We start from the raw sequence: 13040 nt of genomic DNA, 5'->3' as shown, positions 1-13040 counted from the left end.
AGCTGATCGATAATCGAATCATCTCATAGTTCCCATCAATCTTTGCTGTTGATTCTGGATTGCGAAACTATTTCGATAGGCGAGGAAGAGACGCGAATTAGGTGAGTATGAATATTCTTTCGTTGTTGTGTTGTTTCTTTCTTTTCTTTCTCTTTTCTTTTCTCTTTTCTTTTCTCTTTTCTTTTCTCTTGCTCATGCCGCGTTTAGTGGTGTACGTCGTTATGCCACGTCGAAGCGAGTCTTTCTGCACGTCCGAATTACCCTGCGTCATTGAAGACCTCGACACGTACTTCTGGATCTCACGAAAGCGTGGCGAGATGGGCCCGGAAATTCGTCGGACTAAGTCTGCGGACCCTGTCCTCCCTTCCGTGCCCCAAGTGGACGGACCGACCGAACAGCTCAAGGCCACCAAGAAAAGTAAGTCGAAGAAGAAGAAGAGTAACAATAAGAAAAACAAAAACAAGGGAAAAGGCAAAGCTGTTGAGGTGGGGGTTGAGGTCGAGGACAATGTTGTTGTTGCTGTCGTTGATAGTGGCTGTGACGTGGCCAAGGAGGGACAACAACAGAAGCAGACTGAGAACGGCGATGACCATCATGATGATGATGATGTTGTTGTTGTTGCTGCTGCTACTGTGACCGCCATCTCTACTGCTGGTGGTGGTGAAGGAGTCAAGAATGGTGATAGTATGCCTCCACCCTATTCCAGCGCGGGAGAGGACACAAGCATTGGCGAGCCTGCCTCTTCGGTCGTGACCAACTCGCCGGTGGCCAGAATGGCACCGGCCGCCGAAGCAGCTGTTCTCAAGGCGAGGATCTTGGAAGCGATGAAAAGAAAAGAAAGACTCGAACGCCAAATCCAAGAGGAACGCAACTCTAGTGCTCAGGCTAGCTCATCTGTGCCTGCTAAGTCGGATACTTCGTCCATGAGCCAGCGACGACCTGACAGTGGTAGTGTCGACAATCTTTCGCACGTCAACCGTTCGCAGCACAGTCCAGTGAGTGAGGTGCGTGCTACCGGTGGCAACAATTCGCAACCTTCCACCTCAGTCGTGGACTATTCTTCTGAAGAGGCTGTACGTACTTCGGGCTCGCGATCCGATGAACCTAACAGCCAGGACCATTATCGTGCTGCTAACGACAGAGAAACTCAACAGTACTGTCGGGCTCACATGCGGGCTCCTTGCCGCTTCGATCCAAGCTGCTGTGTTCATAAGCCCATTCGAGGATGCAACTGTCCCCCGAGATCGTCTTGCTGTTGTTCGCACCACAAAGGCGACTGCTGCACTTGCTTGACATATCTCAATACTGTGTCGGCCAAGAGCGACACTGAGACACCCAGCGATGTCGGTCAAGGTATGGAAGGCAGTAGTACGGTTGCTGAACGCAACACTTCGATTGGAAAGAAAAGTGAGTTGAATGTGTAAATGACACTCTGTTCGGATTTCGAAGCTAACAGAGTGCCAGGCGTGGTAGATGAAAAGGGCAAGGGTGTGGATTCACTTTCGACACATCTCATTCAGTTGTTCGAGAGTCGTGAGCTATGCGATTTTCACTTCAAACTGACGTCGTCGAGCAATGGCTTGTACCAATCCACCATAATCCCCGTGCAGGTGGCCGTTATCGCTCGCAGCCCGTTCGTTGCCGCGCTCCTGCGGACTCAACTTTATCGGGAAGGACACCGCGAAATTGCTGTGACACTGGGTGACCAAGTCAACTTGATACAGGGATTCGAGCAAGCGATTCGCAACCTGTATGGGGCACCCCTTCTCCACGGCGAGCAGCTGAGAACCGAGGCCCTTGCAGTACTGGGGTACACAGAAGAGTCTCAAAGCATGTACCCATTCCCGATCAGAACAGCCATGCTCGATTTGGCCTTTTCATACGCTGCATCTGGTGCCTTCTTTCACGTCAGTGGCATCCTCGAGGCAGGCATCAGAATGGCACTGGAGCTGATCGACTGGAGCACTGTCGAAACAATCATCCACTTTGGTCTCCGTGTGGATAGATTCTCAATTATTCTGGAGGGCACCGAAACTCCTCCGGGCAGTCCTCGCGCCAATCATACTCGGTCCGGACATGTCCTGGTCAGAAACCGACAGCTCCGAGACATCTGGGCCCCATTGCTGGTCAGAGCCGCGTTGTCGTTCATCGCTGAGAGCATCGATGACAAGTTCGTCTTGTACTCTCAAGCCCAAAGCCTGCATGTTCCAAACCGTATCCCAGACAGCTTGAACACTGGACCTGGTGCCATAGGCTCTGAGCCGGGATCTGCCTCCGCGAACTCAACAACGACTGAGAGCAAGCCAAACCGCGAGACCTTGGTCGCCTCCGCTGTCCTGATCAGCCTCCCGTTCGTGCATCTGCAAGAGGTGTTCAGGACTTTGAGTGCACGTCGCGTACTGTCAAACAACCTCGCACAAGCGATAATGAGTGAGAGGGAATCACGACGACTGCAGGCACTGCGAGAGCTTGGCAAGAAAGGCGAGATCAATGAGAAAAACCTCCCCAGTGAGACGAAGGAGTTGGGCTATGGGGAATATCTTGTCTTCAAGAGTGTCTGCAAGCAAGGCCAAGGACCCGTGACGGTGACAACAGAAGTCAGCCTGGAGAGGGAGTGGATTGGTTGTCGGTCGCCAGACGCCAAACAGTAGCGAACCACCCCTGCTCTCCCTGATGACGTGGAAGAGAGGGGTGGCACGCCTACTTGATGCTTTGTGTGGCTCCTGTGTGCAGGTGATGAAAACAGACGAAAGGTGCTTGGGGTGGAAAGGTAGGAAGGATGAGGTGGATAACACAGGAAGGGAGAAAGATGAAGGAGCAAGCGAGAGAAGTAAAGGAAACAGAGCTGGAGCGGTGAAATGAAGCAGTATTGGGTTTTTATTTTCACATCTAGGGACTTCTTTGTGTTTTGTGCGGTCTTGTCGCTTGCTGGAGGGCGTTACTATTGCGAGATTCACTGGAGGGTGTGCACGTGTTCACATTGAATAGCCCTGGAGTATGTTTTTCGTTCTTGTTCTTTTCTGCACGGGAGTTGGCGGGCATGCCAGATGGATATCATAACAGTTTCATTTTCATTATGCACAGTAAAGTAGGAAAAATGCACAGACATCTCTGCTCTATGAGCTATACATTTCCCGAGACCATCTATACTTCTATACCTTGATTGCTAACATCTTAGACCATCGACCACTCGCCAGGAGCTTATACTCGGCCGATCTTGTCCGGGAATCCAAAGTCGAGCTTGAAAGGAGGGAAGACAAAGCGCTGGAAGGCGTTCTTCGAGGCCAGGTCATTTGTGTACTTGGCAATGGTGGCCATATCAGCATCATCTAGTGCCACCAGATTGCGGTTGCCCTCAATCCGAGAGGGGTTCACGGACTTGGCAAGGACGGAGGAGCCACGGCTGACTATACGGATGAGATAGTTAGAGATGATTCTCGCAGCATATAACATGGGAGATACGTACTGTGCCAGCTCAGCAAGACCGTGGCCGGGTCAACACCCTTCTTCTTGGCAACCTCGACGATGGGCTCTGCCGTCAGCAGTGGGCTGCCCGTGCTGCCGAGAGGGCTGTATGCGGTGATGTGAATGCCCTTCTCCTTGCAGAAGTCAACAGCCTCCTGCTGGGGCAAGCAGGGGTGGTTCTCAATCTGGTTGACGGCCGGAACCACGGTGGCTTGGGCGAGGAGCTCCTCAAGGTAGGGTCTGCTGTAGTTGCAGACACCGATGGCCTTGGTCTTTCCGCTGCCGACAAGCTTCTCCATATCCTTCCAGGTGTTGATATGGGAGTGGTTGAGGTGCAGATCGCGGGAACCGTCAGGAAGGGTGGGAATGTTGGGGTGGTTTCCTTTGCGATGTCAATATGCGCATCGCACTAAATCTGAACTTTGCAGGACTCACCGTTAGGGTTCATGGCCACAGGCCAGTGGACCAAGTAGAGGTCAACATAGTCCAGTCCCAGGTTCTTCAAGCTCTGGTCCAGAGCCTGTTCCACCCGGTAGTGCCATGTGCTCCAGAGCTTGGTGGTCACGAAGAGTTCCTCTCGCTTGACAACTCCAGACTCGATGGCTGCCTTGATACCCTTGCCAACTTCTCCTTCGTTGCCGTAGGCGAAAGCGGTATCAATGTGTCTGTATCCAACGGAGATGGCATGGGCCACGGCCTTTTCGACCTCTCCAGGACCTGACTGCCAGGTTCCTGCACAGATATTAGCCAGAATGTCCCTGTGGTTATCTGGAGATAAGCCATACCGAGTCCGAGAGCAGGGATCTCAGCCCCGGTGTTCAGCTTGAAGCGAGTGTCTGCGACGGTCGAAGTCGAACCCATTTTGGCGATATGTGGAGAGAGTTTGAAGGAAGAGGGTACGTAGATACTGCGTGAGGGTGAGAAAGAGGATAAGAAGACAGATAGACGACAAAAATACGAGGATAAAGCTATTGGAGAGGGTGGGGGAGAGGAGGGGAAGAAAAGGGCGACCCCCACGCTGCCCCTCCGCATCCCCGCCATTCGGGCCAAATGAGTCCGAGACCCTCTCCAGCTTCGCCTGTCAATCTTCATCCTCTCTATGTCCCTCCCATCAACAGCCACAGTCACATCCTCTTCAGTTAACGTACGATGACTGCTTCACGCGCATATCGCTTGCTGGGCTCAATTATTCACCCACAGAATAGCAAAGGGCAATACAAGAGCAAGAAGGCGGCAACCACAATTGCGGGAAGCTTATTGTTCGATAGCCGTCAACCCCGTTGCAATCAGCTCCACTTCTCAGGGACACTTGCTCAGTACGCGCGACTGGCAGACTGAAATCCGACCTTGCAGCGATCGTGGGTGCGCCCAGAAATGCTGAGATCGTGACGAGAATCAGGACAGGAAGATCAAAGTCCAGCGATCATTGTCATGATCGCCATGACACACAACCAAAGAGATTGCAGAAGACATAAGTTTAGCAATGAAGGGAATCTCTTTGGACGACGACGGGCCGTGCGTGAACCCGAGGTTCGTCCGCGTCGGAAACCAGTATCCTAAAATGCGCCCACAGCAGCAGCCAAGACTGGGGCTGGAATGGGATGATTTCACATCTCCGCAACGCTGAGCGTATCCGTTGGATCCAAATCTGTAGGACAGATCGCCGCACGTTCCATGCTGGCGGGGGCGATCCCTAGAGGCGTATCACCGACATTCTCTGCCTGCGGAAGCCACTTTCCGGGCTCCAGCTATGCTCCCACTCCCCAGGACTCCAGCGCCATGGTCTCGACGATCAGTTCTCTTCGGATTTCTAGAATCATACAACGTCATCCACACAAGGGCTGGCAGGCGTCGGTCTTTCGGAATTACCATACATTTTCGGTCTCCTAGTGTGTGAAACATTGATATTTATGCTCCTGCTCCTCAAGCCTATTTTCTTCCAGCAACAAACCCCAGAGCATTTCTTTGATACCCCCAAGCTCAACACACTTTCTTCTTTCGTGCATCCTTAAAAGTTACAATCACAATGGCACCTGTCGCCGTAGCTCCTGAATCCCCGGTGTTCAACACCAAGCGTGACGGACAGGCTCTCGAGGAGCTGTCGGACGCCATCGACAATGTCAACGTCCTCAAGGACAACATGAAGAAGCAGGAGAAGGGTCTGTACGAAGAGTCCGAATTCGACAAGAACAAGGACAAGACCAAGTTCCGTCAGTACGAAGACGCCTGCGACCGGGTCAAGAACTTCTACAAGGAACAGCACACCAAGCAAACCGTGGCCTACAACCTCAAGGCCCGCAATGAGTTCCACTCCAAGACCCGCGCTGAAATGACCATCTGGGAGGCCATGGAGAAGCTCAACACCCTCATCGACGAGTCCGACCCGGACACCAGCCTCTCCCAGATCGAGCATCTCCTGCAATCCGCCGAGGCCATCCGCCGTGACGGCAAGCCCCGCTGGATGCAGCTGACCGGTCTCATTCACGACCTGGGCAAGCTGCTCTACTTCTTCGATGCCCAGGGCCAGTGGGATGTCGTTGGAGACACCTTCCCCGTCGGCTGTGGCTTTGATGAGCGCATCATCTACGGCCGCGAGTCCTTCAAGGACAACGAGGACTTCAACCACCCCATCTACGACACCAAGTTCGGAATCTACAGCCCCGGCTGCGGTCTCGACAACGTCATGCTCTCCTGGGGCCACGACGAATACCTCTACCACGTCGTCAAGGACCAGTCTACTCTCCCGGACGAGGCCCTCGCCATGATCCGCTACCACTCGTTCTACCCCTGGCACAATGCCGGCGCGTACCACGAGCTGATGAACGACCACGACAAGGAGATGTTCAAGGCTGTCAAGGCGTTCAACCCATATGATCTGTACAGCAAGAGCGACGATGTTCCCAGCCCTGAGGAACTCAAGGTAAGCCTATTCCCTTCAATTTAACATTGGTATCATCAAACTAACAGATATTGAACAGCCATACTACCTCGACCTGATCGACGAGTACTTCCCCAACAAGGTGATCAAGTGGTAGAGAATTGATATGATGTATGATTTTGGCTGGATGATTACATGTATTGCTTCTTCTTTTTACACTACCCTACTTCATGCTTCTTATTCCCCTTTTACCACCCTAGCATGCACGCAAGCGATGATCTACGACCTACTGCAGTCATTTTTTGAATCAAAGAATGGGATTGATTCCCTGCTCCTTTTCCATTGAAACTATCTATCTTAAACTATATCCCCCCATCCGTACTTCGTAGAAAATCAAAAACCACACAACCCCCACTCCTCGGTGACCAAACACGTGAACACAGTAGATCAGATCAAAGATGAACCCAGTCGCCGATCACCATGATCTAAGCGAACAAGAAAGCAAGCAAGTAAGCATCTACCCCTCATCTACTAAACACCCATAGTACCTGAGACTATCTTTAACGGCTAAGAATAAATTCAACCAACATGATCTACATTCTGCATGACCACACTCACGCACCACCCCGACCAATTAATTGGTTCCTGCCATAGTACTTCGGAAACAAGGTCCCGGAGACGGTTTCTCTCCGGGGATTGTTGCCCGTCTCGGTAAAAACCAACTTTGGAAGCTCTGGAACGGCGGAGCTTGCTTTTTTGGGGGAAGTGGCGGGGTAAGGTAGGTAAGGTAGGTTGTGGTGGGGTGGGGTGTGTGGGGCTTGCAGCATTTAGCACTTAGCACTTAGTAGCAATGTAAGTTACTGAATTAGCTTCTGAGGTAGCTAAGTTTTTGAGCTGTTGCATGCATAACTCGCATTTATGTTTAAGGGGGTGGACGTGATTCGAGCATTATGTAGCGTAATGCTGTAGTGATAGAAGTCGGGTCATCTGGGAGCAGATGAATGCTGGATTTAGCTTGTTTGTGGACTTTTCGCACTGGTGTTTTAGTAGTCAGAAAGTACTGGAGGTGTGTGTGGAGTGATATGGGGCTTGGCTAGTACTAGTAGTTGGTAGTCGGGTGGGATGTATATACGAAGGATTACAGCTTAGCTTAATGTACTATGGTGAGAGGCCGTCAATTAAACAGCGATCGCGCTTTTCATTAACATGATGATGAATATGAAGGAAATACTAGTCATAACAGGAATCTATCGTGTCTATCATATCTCTCTAGAGTCTTGCCTTGGGAAGACGCTGGCCCTCCTCGTCGAAGAAGATCTTCTCGCCTGTGATCAGCGATTCTTGAAGGGCAGCGCCGATGCGGACTGCCTGGACGGCGCCCTCGAGCTTCAGAGGGACAGGAGTGTTCTCGAGACAGCAGGCCGTGAATTCGTTGGCCTCGGTGACGAAGGCGTACTCGAAGCGGTCGTAGTAGTGCTGGGGGATTTCGCGACGGACACCAGTCTCGTCGAAGATGTTGACCAGGTTCAGAGCAGGCTGGGTGTTCACGGCCAGCTTACCCTTGGTTCCGATGATCTCGGTGGTGTCTTCCTGGCCGGCGGCCATCATGCGCGAGGCGTAGAAGTAGGCGATCTTGCCGTTGTGGAACTCCACCAGACCGACGGCGTTGTCGCGGTCGTTGTGCTTGCGCAGGTCGGGCTCAACGGCGGTGATACCCACTGCGGACACGGACTTGACCTTGCTATCCTGACCGAAGAACCACAGAGCCAGGTCGATGTCGTGGATGGAGCAGTCCACGAAGATACCACCCGAGAACTCGGCGTAGGCGACGAAGAACCCGGTGGGGTCCAGCTTGTCGCAGGTCTGACTGCGCATGACGGAGGGAGAACCAATTCCACCAGCGGACATCTTGTTGAATGCGTCACGGTAGGAGGCATCGAAGCGACGGGAGAAACCGCACATCACTTTCAGTTCAGGCTTCTTGGCTGCTGCGTCGAGGACGGTTTGGGACTATTTAAAAGATATGTTAGCCGCATTTCTAGAAGGCATCGAGGGCAAGGAAGTGGGAACATACGATCTCGACACTGGTCGACAAGGGCTTCTCGCAGAGAACGTTCTTGCCAGCCTCAATGGCCTTGATGGCCTGTTCAGCGTGCACGGCGGTCGCGGAAGCAACGACGACGGCCTCCAGGCCTTCGTGCTTCAGCATGTCCTCATAGTTCTTGTAGGCCGTGACTCCGTACGGACCAAGGTTGGCCCTGGCCCATTCCAGCTCCGAGTCATCCGGGGTGCTAACGGCGACGAGGTCTGCACGGGGGGTACGCTGCAGGAAGTTGAGGGCATGACGCTTGCCCATGCGGCCCAGACCGGCACAGCCAACCTTGAGCTTTCTGGCAGACATTGTGATGGTAAAGGAGGAGAAGAGTGTAGAAGAGGAATTGAGGTAGAGAAAGGGGGTCTTGTGTAACAGTCTGTAGAAGATGTGAGGAGAATTAAGGACAGTGAGAGGGAACAACAACAGCGAGGACGTGCAATTTAACCGCACGACGAGAAGCTCCAGCAAGAGTCGGTCTAGCTCTCTCGGAGGGGATGCGGAGAAGCTGGACCTGCCAAGTATCTTCTCCTCAGGTGTCTAGTTGGCAGGGGGAATGATTCCAGATTAGCCACTAGTAGTAGGAGATCAGCCTGGGATAGCCGGGCAAGGCGCCTGGAGGGTTTGGACCCCAGTGGAGATGGCCACTGCGACCCCGGATATCATCCTCCAGAGTGGCTCCGTGGGTCGGATTACCGGTCGGAAAAGGGATTCCTGGAGGCAGCACAGCATTCAAAATAGCAGGCATCCAGGCATCGAGGATGATAAAATGGACCAACCTCCTCATGAGGGGGATGCAGTTGGGGATGGATGCATGACTTCTCCATCGATATCCCACCCACTAATCAGATTAGTTGATTATCACTTGCCAGTCCTTGAATTGTTGTCAGAGACACGAAAACAAAGCATCCTCACCGCACAAGGATAGTACCCTTCCGCTTCTGGTAATCTCCGGCGCGAGTTTCCCCCGCCGGGGTTGGGGCAGCGGGGAATGGTGCCCTTTCCGGGGAAAAGACTGGGTCTGGACCCTCAATCCAGCATCACCTGGTTCTATCGGGGAATCAATCGCGCTCAATTGAATCTGCCTGGTTTGATGGAGCAGGTATTCGTCTATCACCAGATTATCTCTGGAGCTATGACTATTATGCCTTGGAAATTTTGATGCCTTTCTGGCAATTGATTTCCAATGGGGTTTGATCTCTAGGCGGTACCGTCAAACCAGCTTGGGTAGGTCAATTAACAGCGATATTTGGCTGACAGTTTAGCTTCAGTTCATGGCGCTTCAAATTGCGCGGACATCTCGAATATCATCCATTGTAGTGTAACGGCTATCATACCTGTCTTTCACACAGGAGATCGGGGTTCGATTCCCCGCAATGGAATCTCTTTTTGTTTTTGTTCTCTCCAGTGCATCTCTGGACTACATTCAACAGCTGTGGAGTAGGCAGGCAACCACTGCGGTCTCAGGCTCGCCGTGTTGGCGATTGCACCAGTTAGAACAATTTTTGCTTGTCGGACTGCCCTGGCTTTTGCCTGTCGTCATGATAGCAATTGATAATATATACATGGGTTTGCTTTTTGGGGTGATCCAGCTGAGTGGAGATCGACAAACACTACGTGGGCTATCTCTATGCCGCTTCTGCCGTTGAAGTCTTGCGGGGACAGCCAAAGTAGTACCGTGACAGTATGAATTGGTAAGAACAAGATACTAATCCTAGGAACACTAATGGTTGCATTTCTGGCACTTGCATTAATCACGCGATACATAAGTCAAACTCCGCCCCTCGCTTTGCTTAAAACAGAACCTATGAACAAGTGTTGAAGATAAATGCACCGGGACTATAAGACTCGCTGACAACCGAATGTATCTCAAGGCTCATTCTCCGCTTTCCCCGCCTTTAATGCAGCTGCTTTTCTCGCCTTCCTCTTCGCCGCCACCTCAACTGGATCCGCAAAGCCGTCGCCCTTCAGCCACGCCAGCGCCTTCCGCACACCCTTCCCTTGTACTGCGGACGGCCTCGTCTCGAGGATAGACCCAATGAGTGCCCACGCCAGCACAATGATACACAAGTCTCCGCCCTTCCAGCCCTTCCATAACCCGCGCTTGACGCCTGTCTTCCAGGCCGAGTCCACGGCTGCCCGGAAGAAGTACATGAAGATACCACGGCTGTTTGTGAGGAAAGCGAACGGAACGCCTGCGAGCGCGCCACTAAGGAAAAAACGCTTGGCGGGAAGCGCAGAGCGTGGGAGAAGGGTATTCCAGAGACAGATGCTACCCCATGCGGAGCCAGTAGACGCAGAGAGGATGGCGGTCAAGGTGATGATCTTCTTGGAGAGTTTGTTGATGGAACTGATGGGCTCATTCATGAGGCCCTTGATGTTGCGTAGAGATAGGGCTAGAGTGACGGTGGTTAGGAAACGAGCGAGCGGTGGGACTAAGAGGAGGATGTGGTGCAGGAAGGCGGTGCTGCAGCTGGGGCTGTTTGGGTGGAGCAAGGCACACGAGAGACTGGAGATTGCTGGATGGGCAGGGCCGGTGATAGGGGAGATGGATGTGAGAGTAGATGGCAGCGTGTTTGGGCTTCCTGGGTGTAAGATAGGGGAGGCAAATGCCCTGGTAGACGCATTAGTTGGGAAGGGCCGTTTATTAAGTAGATTGCTAGTACTTACGGCCACCGTAGGTTGGCAATGTTGGCCAAGGAGTCCACTACATCTTCCTTCTCCGGCCATGGTATCTCCAAGGGCAAGGACTCGGGGCGGCCGCGCACGTAGCTCGGAGAAAGCCTCAAGATGACATTTCCAAACCACTGTTCGTAAAAATCAGCGTATGTTCCGTGCGAAGTATAAGACAGATCAACGAACCTTGGGTGCAGTCTCGCGATCGAAGATGAAAGCATGGAAGAGTTGGGCGCATGCAATCGGCATTAGCAACCAGCTTCCGAACCATCGAGGTCGATCCTTGAACCACCCCTTCTCATCTAGCGCATTGAACAGAAATTCCAAGCTACGAGTAGCTGTGTAGATTGCTGCCGTCAGCCGCAGTTGCTTCTGTGGACACAACCCCAGCGCAAACCCCGCAATACTGGCACCAACTGCGGGCGCAAATCGAGACGTTAGTGCTCTCGAGATCCGTGGGTTGCGATCCCGGAAAGGTCGAGCATCGTCTGTACGGAGGTTGGCACGCAACTTGACGAAGAAGCGATAGAGGAAGCGGTGGAGGAGGAGAAGTAGTGACAGGGAGATGGACAGGCGGAAGTTTGGGGAGCGCGTAAAAGATGTGCGCGATGTATTCTTTCTGTAATAGATGCCGGAGATCAGCCATGCACATGAAACATCGCCTTATACTCTTGGTGATCGTTAAGTTGCGTGTACATAAGAGAGAACTTACTGGGATAGGTCGCCGCGGATCCTCCCAGCCACGACGTCAACGAGCTTCAACAGGGAGCTTGACAATACAAACACGCGCAACGACGTTCGAATGGAAGCTTCATTATGCTTATTCTTAGACCGAACTATAGCCTCGAAAGCTGAAGGCGAGGGAAGCTTGTTCTGGATGGCCGAGGGAGTGCGCTGAACGGCATAATCGTGGAGCAGCTTGTACTCCTTGGCGCTGAGGGAAATGCGGAGAGCGTTGCGAACCACCGGATGGAGGTCGGGGTTAGGCGTGGAGTCGGACGCCATGGTGCGGTAAAATTTAACGGGTCATACGCGTGGGTCTCGACGATGGACTAAGCTCACATCATGAGGGACAGGGGATGGAAAGATAGAAAGCAAGGGACCGAGTTGTGAGAGAAGGAGGGAATTAAGCTCCAGCGTTCGGGGATTTGCAGCTGACTGTCCTGCGCGCCCGTGACCTCGGCTATTTCGCGCAATCACCTGAAAATGGGCTTACGAGACCTCTATACTCAGGTATACTCAAATTCTGTCAAGATTGCACTGTGCCGGTTTCATTACGAAATATTGGTAAAGTCAAATTCACTGTCTATATCACAAACTGTTCCATGCCATGTTGCCGTTGCAAGATGTAGAAAGCAATAGTATCACCATGAAAGGCCCTGGATAATTCATGCGTCCCCATCATGGGGTACATGATAAACACGGTACCTGGGTGAGAATGATAAGGGAATAATGCTACATAGAAAGTAAGAACGGAAATTGTAAAAGACATGATGGAGAAGCTGAAAAGGTGGGAACGAAGAATGATGCCATGCAAAATCCGTTGCCATGATTTGCGCCACAATAAGACCCTAGAAAAACACGAACGGCGCTACAAGAATCACCAGAAACTGCACCATCCAATCCAATGCTGACAGATGTTCTCGACACTGGTGGCTTGCGCAAGAAGCTTGTCCACCTGGTCGCTGACGTTGAGTTCCTCACTCGGTTTGAAGTCTCTTCCTGTCAGCTTCTCCTTGACGCGGGCAAGCACCTGGAGTGCTCGCGCGTTCTGTGCCTCTCTAGCTTCGTTGGGAATGCCCTCTTGTGCATCCAAGATACCGCCCTCAAGAATGGATGGCCGGCGGTGACGAGAGAAGTTGCTGGGCTGTACCCCATGGTCGATGTTAATGTTAGAGACGACTGATTGACGGCGCTCGGCAGAGAATG

The 13040-nt window shown here is 52.3% G+C and overlaps 6 protein-coding genes and 1 non-coding gene across 7 annotated transcripts; 3 read left to right on the top strand and 4 right to left on the bottom strand.

Moving 5' to 3' along the window:
* Nucleotides 1–194: 194 nt before the first annotated feature.
* BO88DRAFT_399407 (uncharacterized protein) lies at nt 195–2651 on the top strand (the record flags this gene model as incomplete). The annotated part of the gene is made up of 2 exons (XM_025705368.1): nt 195–1407; nt 1465–2651. The coding sequence occupies 2 exons, from the start codon at nt 195–197 to the stop codon at nt 2649–2651; spliced, it is 2400 nt and encodes a 799-aa protein (XP_025557105.1).
* Nucleotides 2652–3201: 550 nt separating this feature from the next.
* On the bottom strand, nt 3202–4326 carry BO88DRAFT_459080 (putative glycerol dehydrogenase; the record flags this gene model as incomplete). The annotated part of the gene is made up of 4 exons (XM_025711078.1): nt 3202–3407; nt 3467–3847; nt 3901–4197; nt 4251–4326. 4 exons carry the CDS (start codon nt 4324–4326, stop codon nt 3202–3204), a joined length of 960 nt encoding a protein of 319 aa, XP_025557104.1.
* Nucleotides 4327–5072: 746 nt separating this feature from the next.
* On the bottom strand, nt 5073–5341 carry BO88DRAFT_430555 (uncharacterized protein; the record flags this gene model as incomplete). Its single annotated transcript, XM_025709261.1, has 3 exons — nt 5073–5198; nt 5226–5275; nt 5335–5341. 3 exons carry the CDS (start codon nt 5339–5341, stop codon nt 5073–5075), a joined length of 183 nt encoding a protein of 60 aa, XP_025557103.1.
* Nucleotides 5074–6688, top strand: BO88DRAFT_376518 (inositol oxygenase). The gene is made up of 2 exons (XM_025704367.1): nt 5074–6385; nt 6444–6688. The coding sequence occupies exons 1-2, from the start codon at nt 5492–5494 to the stop codon at nt 6498–6500; spliced, it is 951 nt and encodes a 316-aa protein (XP_025557102.1). The 5' UTR covers nt 5074–5491; the 3' UTR covers nt 6501–6688.
* Nucleotides 6689–7612: 924 nt separating this feature from the next.
* BO88DRAFT_420427 (putative NAD binding Rossmann fold oxidoreductase) lies at nt 7613–8744 on the bottom strand (the record flags this gene model as incomplete). Its single annotated transcript, XM_025708446.1, has 2 exons — nt 7613–8353; nt 8418–8744. The coding sequence occupies 2 exons, from the start codon at nt 8742–8744 to the stop codon at nt 7613–7615; spliced, it is 1068 nt and encodes a 355-aa protein (XP_025557101.1).
* Nucleotides 8745–9745: 1001 nt separating this feature from the next.
* Nucleotides 9746–9817, top strand: BO88DRAFT_t271. Its single transcript has one exon. It is a non-coding gene; the product is annotated as a tRNA-Glu (tRNA).
* A 294-nt stretch (nt 9818–10111) lies between these two features.
* Nucleotides 10112–12210, bottom strand: BO88DRAFT_399394 (uncharacterized protein). The gene is made up of 4 exons (XM_025705367.1): nt 11824–12210; nt 11298–11730; nt 11106–11242; nt 10112–11049 (listed from the first exon to the last, which is right to left on the bottom strand). Exons 1-4 carry the CDS (start codon nt 12114–12116, stop codon nt 10305–10307), a joined length of 1608 nt encoding a protein of 535 aa, XP_025557100.1. The 5' UTR covers nt 12117–12210; the 3' UTR covers nt 10112–10304.
* Between the last annotated feature and the right edge of the window lie 830 nt (nt 12211–13040).

Source organism: Aspergillus vadensis (genome assembly GCF_003184925.1).
Source record: "Aspergillus vadensis CBS 113365 unplaced genomic scaffold BO88scaffold_43, whole genome shotgun sequence".
In the NCBI taxonomy this organism is placed as follows: domain Eukaryota; kingdom Fungi; phylum Ascomycota; class Eurotiomycetes; order Eurotiales; family Aspergillaceae; genus Aspergillus; species Aspergillus vadensis.
Note: the sequence above shows the minus strand (reverse complement) of the source record. Positions and strands in the feature narration are given on the sequence as shown.

Bases quoted from the DNA above. Each gene is read 5' to 3' on its own strand.
- BO88DRAFT_376518 (XM_025704367.1), top strand. From the start codon at position 5,492: ATGGCACCTGTCGCCGTAGCTCCTGAATCCCCGGTGTTCAACACCAAG. The intron at 6,386-6,443 runs GTAAGCCTATTC...GATATTGAACAG, and splicing joins CCAGCCCTGAGGAACTCAAG to CCATACTACCTCGACCTGAT.
- BO88DRAFT_399394 (XM_025705367.1), bottom strand. From the start codon at position 12,116: ATGGCGTCCGACTCCACGCCTAACCCCGACCTCCATCCGGTGGTTCGC. The intron at 11,731-11,823 runs GTAAGTTCTCTC...CATCTATTACAG, and splicing joins ATCCGCGGCGACCTATCCCA to AAAGAATACATCGCGCACAT. The intron at 11,050-11,105 runs GTAAGTACTAGC...TGCGTCTACCAG, and splicing joins ATTGCCAACCTACGGTGGCC to GGCATTTGCCTCCCCTATCT.